Source organism: Phodopus roborovskii, unplaced genomic scaffold (assembly GCF_943737965.1).
Source record: "Phodopus roborovskii unplaced genomic scaffold, PHOROB, whole genome shotgun sequence".
Classification (NCBI taxonomy): Eukaryota; Metazoa; Chordata; class Mammalia; order Rodentia; family Cricetidae; genus Phodopus; species Phodopus roborovskii.
Genome location: NW_026126639.1, coordinates 6,560,647 through 6,568,385, shown reverse-complemented (window position 1 = coordinate 6,568,385; position 7,739 = coordinate 6,560,647). Strand labels below are relative to the sequence as shown.

At 43.1% G+C, this 7,739-nt stretch overlaps 1 protein-coding gene across 3 annotated transcripts in view; it reads right to left on the bottom strand.

The window, feature by feature from the left end:
* Nucleotides 1-4,205: 4,205 nt before the first annotated feature.
* The window catches only part of Far2 (fatty acyl-CoA reductase 2), a 98,461-nt gene continuing 94,927 nt past the window's right edge, over nucleotides 4,206-7,739 (bottom strand). For all 3 annotated transcript variants that reach the window (XM_051173375.1, XM_051173376.1, XM_051173377.1), the window contains exons 9-12: nucleotides 7,564-7,735; nucleotides 6,068-6,197; nucleotides 5,623-5,750; nucleotides 4,206-4,468 (exon numbers count right to left, since the gene is read on the bottom strand). In XM_051173375.1, coding sequence (XP_051029332.1) covers nucleotides 4,306-4,468; nucleotides 5,623-5,750; nucleotides 6,068-6,197; nucleotides 7,564-7,735 — 593 coding nt within the window. In that variant the 3' untranslated portion in view covers nucleotides 4,206-4,305. The remainder of the gene's footprint in view (nucleotides 4,469-5,622; nucleotides 5,751-6,067; nucleotides 6,198-7,563; nucleotides 7,736-7,739) is intronic.

Genomic DNA, 7,739 nt, shown 5'->3' with positions numbered 1-7,739 from the left:
GGAGAGAGCTTTTGGTATCACCAGGGTTTCCTTTCCAAGCCAGAGATCCCTCACTGAACTGCCAGTTACACAGCATTCCTATGCCTGTGGATCTCTAGAGCCAGGACACCCAAGTTTGTATTCAGTAGTCTTTTTCATTTTATTAAGATTTTTTTGTGTGTGTGTGTGTCTGTATGTGTGTGTTCATTCTAATCCTAATATTTTAAGTCCGAGGCCTCATTTACCTGAAATGTATTTATTTATTTATTTATTTAACTATGTATGCCTTGATTATAAAGACACTAAATAACTAGGTGAATATATTACTGTCAAGCGTTTAAACCCTTGACTGTCTACCTCCTGAGATAGCCTGGCTCGGTGTTAGAATGGCAGATCCAACAACTTAGATGGGTATTGGATACTTCTCTTTTTTTTTTTTTTTATCAGACATGCAGAAAAGCTTTCTATTTGATCTTCATCAGATTTTGTCATCTGAAACAACTTAGTCTTAACTTTGAAATGCATAAAATGTAATATTTTGATAGATGTATTGTAATTCAAATGCCAGGAAGTAAATTGACATGTATCTCCTTTACTTCAAAACTGTTTACACTTGTACCCTAGATAAATTTTTTTCAGTGGTTTAAGAAATACATGATCCAGAGCCTTGAGATCCTTAAAGATTCAGCATGCCATTTAATCTTGCAGCTTCTCTTATTGTTTAGGTTTAGGCTTCTCAGATCCTTTATAACACTACCAGAATAATAATGGAGCCTGGTGTGGCATACATCTGAAATCCCAAAGCCAGGAAAGCAGAGACTGGACTGTCCCTGGCTTAGGCCAGGGAGTCTTGCTGAATCAGCAAAGCTCCAGGGTCATTGAGACCTTGTGTGAAAAAATAAACGGAAAATGTCAGAGGACTACTGACCTCTACACATGGGTACATATACACGTAAACAGGAACACAGATATGAGCATCCATGTACATGACACTGGCTCACATGAGTGGGTCTATAGACTGTTGGTAGAGATTACAGTCAGTAAGGCACGCAGGTGTTTGGGGCCTTCTAGTACTATTCCTAAGATTACCTCCTCTAAGTGTAACTTCTCTGGGCTTTAAAAGAACTCGTAAGGTGCAGAGAGATACCTTTCATACAGGCTTGATGCCAAGCAGGCCTATGTGTGTCACTGGTAATGGCTGTGGAAGTTGCTTGGGTTTGGATAGCTGTGGGTGTTTCCCTCTGTCGGGTTGGGTGTTGAATTTGGGGTCCTGAACTGTTGAGCAATGCCGTGCCACTGAGAACGCCCTGCTTTCGGCTCTGCTTGCTGTTAAAGTGAATTTTTTTTCTAGAGTTGGTGCATATTATTCTATTTCACATCTCTGACCCTAGAACACAGTTATTTCAGATTAAATAGGAAGATGCTTAAAATGTTCCACGTCAGAAGACATGGTTCTGCTTAGACTAGTTCCAGGTAACCACCATTTGCCATAGAAGTAGCCACACGTCATCCATCATATAAAATCCAAACCCAGTTATTGCCCAGTTGGTTTCATGAACTCTTTAACCATGTCTTTAAAGCTGATTGATTGTAGGCAGTGACTTTTTTTTTTTTTTTTAAACACACTTCTCTGGACGTGAGGGACCAGTGTCCCAAGACAATAGGACCACGGTTCCAGAAAGGTAGCCATGTGAGCCCTGTGAGCTTTAAAAGCTATTGACACTTTTGGAAACTAGGTTGATCTGATTTACCTTTTCTGTTCAGTGTGTTATAATGATGTGGTAGCTTCAGTCAGAATGGTCTCCATAAGCTCATATTTGAATGCTTAGTCAGCAGGGAGTGTCAATGGGGTGGGCTTTGAGGTTTCAGAAATCCATTCCAGGCCCATGCTCTCTTCCTTCCCCTCTGCCTGCAGATCGGGGTGTAGCTCTCAGGTCCTACTCCTGTACCACATTCCCTGCCATGATGATAATGGGCTGAGCCTCTGAAACTATGTATAAAAGGAAGCATTAAGTATGAGAGCTGCCTTGGTCTTGGTGTGTCTTCACAATAGAACAGTGACTGAGACAAATACTATTTGGAAGTTTTCTGTCTGTTTCAGTGTTGTGAATTATTTAAATGAGTTTGAAGTGTTACTAGTTGAGTACAGAAGTAAGAGAGTAAGAGGTTTTTTTTTTTTTTTTTTTTTTTCTCTGAACTGTCAGCATCGGTTGCCTTAGTGGCTGTCTGATCACTGTCATTGAGTAGACGTGGGTAGTAGACATTAGACCTTACCAAGACTTTCTATTTGTATGTTTTCACTAGCTTGTATTAACAGAATAAAATATAATGGTTTGTGTTGGCATTCTTTTTTCAAACGTATAGAAGACACTGGTTGTAATCAGCCCTCCCTTTTACCGGGAGTTCTTTTCAAGATTGCACCTTTATGCTTTTAACTCTGTACCCAGGTAGACCCCCCCCCACTCCCATTGCTGTGCATATATTGGGATTCATGTAATTAATTGATCCTGGGTGGATTTCTCAATGGTGGGGACTTCTTTCAGAACGTAGTTAGTTAGCTACGTTTCCTGTTTAAGTATTGCAAGGTAAAGTTGTGCCTTGTATCGGATGCCACAGAACACTCCTGCAAATGCAGTACCAGTGTGTGGCAAGGAAAGATGGTTTATGTTTATCTGTCTTCCCCCCCTTTTTTTTTTTTATTTTGTGGGGAGAGGTGGTCAGCAGTTAAAAAACACCGAAGGCTGGCTGATAATGCAGAATTTTATTCAATCAGAAGTTCAAGCTAATATTCAATTCCTGGAGTTTGGGATTGACTAAATATTTAAAAAAAATTTTTTTTAAATCCAGTCCTGTATCTTGAGTTCCTGTTTTTATTGTATCCGTACCTGGTGTCTTCCATGTAACTCAGAAGCGTCTTGCAGATGTCTCACATGGGGGACCCACAGGTGTTCCATCTCAGAGTTGAGTTTTCTGTCTGGAGAGTAGCCCTGACCTTAGTCTGACTTGCAGAAACTGTACCAGAAAGGGTTCTCCTACCATGTTCCTTATGGGACTGAGGAGAGCTCAGTACTGGGCACACTTGATTCCCCCCCCTCCCCCCAGAATGTAAGCATACACATGATAACTGCTTGTGTGTAGTTTTCAGTGATTTCTGTGGTGGTTATTTTCTAGGTCCCAGATGCCTTATTTGAATAATTCACATTTTTTGCATGCAGAGATCCTGCAGTCCAGTCCAAATCTCAAATATGAGCAAAACTGGTGTGACGGCTGAGTATAAGGATTTGTGAATGTAAAAAGGTTTGTATTTAAAATATTTAAACAACTTCACTTTCCTGTTTTTGAGCCCTGTACATTATACCATTGACGTGTGACTGGGATGACTGAGGGACAAGAGGTCTCTGGTGCCACAGGCATGTGCTCTTCCCAACTCCACACATGAAGAACTTACAATTTTACTTGAAATTCTGCTTTTCCTCCTTGGCCAGGGTTGGAGGGTTTCTGTAGTTCTAGTCTAGGAACTTCCCTCTCCCCAACAGCCTTTCTGACTGATGCCTGAGTGAAGTACACGTAAGTAGAAGGGCTCTGGCAACATCAGTAGATGAGAAGCAAACTTGAGAGGGGTTTCAGGACAATGATCAAACAGATTTACACGAAGGGATGTCATAAGCTATAAAGTTGACTTGTGTACCATTAAGTTCATGTTTGGGATGTAATTGTCTACACCATTTGTCCCTTTTAGGGTTAAGATGTGGACACAGGTGAGAAACAGGGCAGATAAGAGTCTGCTTTTCCCATCTCCCACTCCTCAACTCAGCCAGAACTCTAGTGTTTAACATAGAAGGCTATTTCTATGGCATTGTGAGGGTGTTGAGCTAACCACCTCTGTCCACCATGGTTGGACGCTTTTGCTTTGGTACTGAGCCTGCTTCCCTGGCTAGTGCTTGCTGCCTTTCTCCAGCCTGCGTAGGCTTTTCTGCCACGTTCTGCCATGACAAATTAGTTGTCAGGAGGGGAAAGCTAAGTATAGGAAAAGGGATGCTCTCATACTTCGCAGGTGGTAGTGTAGAGTGTGGTGGTGTCAAGACATTCTGGAAGTTGGGTTTCATAAGTGTATGCAGTTAAGAGGCTGACTTTCCTCTCATTGAACAAATTAAAAAAAAAAAAAAAAAAAAAAAAAAAAAACACAGTGAAGAAGTAAGAAAGAAGGTAGAATGGCAAGTTTGACCGGAAGCTTGGATGTGCTTCTTGTTACTTCCTAGTTTAAGACACAGTTTACTGCCTTAGAGAGGTATCTGAGGTTCCAGATGGTGGGCTGGTGGAATGCTCTTAGATCTTGAGTGTGCTGGAGGCCCTAAAATACGAGATGAACTTATAGCAGAAGCTCACAATGAAGAACCAGATGTTCCGAGCTATCTGAGACCTTGCAATGAGGAGGCGCCAGATGATAAGAAACAGGGCAGTGTTAAAGAGGTAGTGAATGTTCCGGAGCCTGGGGGACGGAAACAAAAGCACAGTTAAGACAGCACCTGCACCCAGCAGTGTAACCCGAAATGTAAATGTGCTCCTGTGTGTGACCAGCAAATACCTAGATCTTAGAGCCCGTGGCATGACTCGGTGTTCTTGTTTTTTACGTCTCTTATTTCCTATTGAATAAATCATGTTCCCCTAATTTGTTACTCTTCCTACTACTCTGTATGGAACTCTTTTTTTTTTTTTTTTTTTTTTTTTACAAGCATGATTCATGGAAGAATGTAATGTTTTTAAAATCTACTCTGATCTTTCAATATTGAAAATCCTCCCTGGCCCGTGAGATGGCCGAGTGAATAAATGCATGTTTTGAGCCAGCCTGGAATTTGAGTTGCAACTCATGTAAGAGTCAGAGGTGGGAGTTTGACTCCACAGAGCTGTCCCCCTGACCTCCACCTGCGCTACAGCATGCACCCCTATACACCGTGCACAAACACAGTTTTTAAAAGCTCTCACCCTCTCGTTGGCTGGAGGGCAGGTGGTGAACTATTCAGCCTGCTTTTCAGGCATCCTCACTCTTGGCTGGCTGTCTCTTTCCCTCATTATCATCTCGACTACAAACCTTAGATTTTGCAGGAATCATGACCTGAATCCATTAACTTGTTTGTCAGGAATTCTGACTAGAAGCAGTAGGAAGCAGTTCTAAGAATTGAAGAGTAGTTCCATGATTTTCCAAGTTATGTAGCACGATCTGTGTTTTAGGTCTTCCTTAGGTCATACTGCTAAGGTGCAGATTTGGACATAAGCCTGACTCTATCTAGTACTTGTTTCTGTGAACAACATTCTTAGGTTCTTTGTGCCCCCAAGTACTTCTTATGTTAGTGAGTTAACAAAGAGTATTGCTTCAGGAGTGCAGTGAGGTCTAAATTCAACATTGTGTGTGATATATAGGATAGTATGGAATGCATCGTTTCTAATGCTTAAGTGTGAATCCAGCCTCACAATGGGTACTGCATAAATGTGGTGTGATTTAATTCACATATACAACCCAGTGTAAAGTCAGTCAACCATAACACACATGCGTGCACGCGTGCACGCACACACACATACAGCCCAGTGTGAAGTCAGTCAACCATAATAACACACAAGCACACACACACCAAGGAATGTCCCTACCTTTTTAGATGTTGCTTTGCTTTGGGGATACCAGCCAGGTCCTCTTTTAGTAGATACTTCTTAACCCCCAAAACGTAATTTTCAATGTATTCGAGCCAGTTCAACTGTCGCACGTCAAAGTTGAATACCTGCGCGGTGAAAGATGTTACGAGCTTTGCACTGCTGAGCGCTCGCCTTGCTCTGTGGATACCAGGAGCTCGTTGGTAGGGCTAGCTTTGCTGGCCAGTGAGCCTCAGGACCCACCTGCTTCAACCTCCAACATGCCACTACCCAGCAGCAGTGAAGGTCTAATCACAATCCACAACCTAGTTCTAGCTGCACTAAACTTGTTTCCCGCGAATGCCAACACTGTCTGGTTTCTTTAGGAAAAGAGTGCACTCTGCACTTCCCTATCCGCATTACTGGTCACACAGTTGTGCGTCCCCAGAGTCAGAGCTGCACTTACTCTCTGATCTTCAGGGCTCAGCTCTGACAGAAGCATCTCTGTGTTGTTTGTGCTCCATTCCCAACTGTGGTTGATGAAATACTCCAGCATGGAGATGGTCCTCAGGAGGCGGTTCATGAGCTTCAGCATCCTGAGGGAGAGACCACATAGCTGGTGCAGTGCATCCTGCCCTCTGCCTCTCCCTTCACAGGGAAGGGTGCAAGCCCTGATGGGCTGATGCCAGTGATGCCAGCACCAGGGAGGCCGAGGCAGGAAGACACATGCAATCAGGATCAGCCTGGGCTACTCACTGAGACCTAGTTAGTAAAACAGTCTTTTCTCCAGTTCCCCAGATTATTATTATTATTATTATTATTATTATTATTATTATTATTATTATTCACTTTGTGGGTCACATCTCTCCTTTGGCTGGTTAACAACAGTAAGAGTTTCCACCATTAAGCTTCTCGTTAATCTTTTGTAAAGTACCTTATCCCTTCATGCGAGTGACTACTAGCAATAAATCTAACAAATTGCTCATTCTCTCTTAAGTCTACTTGTCCTAAAAGGGAGTTAGAGTTACCATTCCTCCTCCCCACTTTCCTGCTGATCCTGTTAAAGGAAAGACAGTGTCTAACAGTGTCTGTCAGACCTTTTACAACCCCTTCTCCCAGACACCCATTCCTTTCTCATCAGACATCTCGAAACTGAGCAAGTTAGTTGCCTAAAAGGATTGCTGTTTTGTCTTAACATTGAGGCAGATCTTTAGAAAGCTAATTTCTTTATAACTACATGTTCTTAAATTTGTAAAACAAAACAGCACCCCAGATCTTAGGATATGAACCCGTGTGGTTTAGTTTCTCCCAAACAAAATGCATATTGACTTTTTTTATCTTGTGTTTTTCTCTTATTTGCCTAACCTTGCGTTATCCAAGTCTTCCTAACCCTTCAACCTGGCCTATTTTGATGGGCTTAGAATTTCTGCCTGTGTTTTCCTTCTTGTCCCGTCTGTATTGGGTAAAACTCAGATGTTTTCCACAGTCACAATGCTTCCTTACGTGGATGAGAGAAGCTAGGTGAGCCACACGGCCTCTGTGTTGACATTGTTTTTTGTGCTAGCCCAGAGGATGCTACATGTGCCAGAAGGGCCTTCCACCTCAGAAGGGGACTGCTAAGGGAGTGTGACCTCAGGGGTTTCTTCCTTTTGAGTTTGTTGTGTAGGTAGCCAGGGGTTTACTTTTGTCACCGCTGGGTGGCGACACCTAGTTTGTAGTAGTGGCTGTGGGTGGCTTTCTGCACCTCCTTGCCGTTAATGTGCAGGTTCTGCCCTTCACGTGTCTTTCGGTGGTGAAGGTGTGAAGATGAAAATGGAATCATCTTGAGTCCTTGCAGCAGGATGGCCACGCAGCAAGCATTCAGTGCTGTCACTAGTGTCGTGTGTGTGAGACATCTGTTCCTCCCATCCTCAGCTGTAGGGAGGGACGGAGACTTTGGGTTCCACTGTCCCAACTTCTCACCTGGGTTTCCTTCCCGTAAGCCTCAGGTAGAAGTCGTAGATGATGGCAGGGGCCCGGTGGCTGACTGCATTCCAATACTGCGTAGTGAAGTTGTTGGTGGTGAAGTCAGCGTTTGGCCTTCTGAAAGCGCTCTCAAATGGGATCTTTTCCATGGTCGCCAAGACATGTAATCCTGG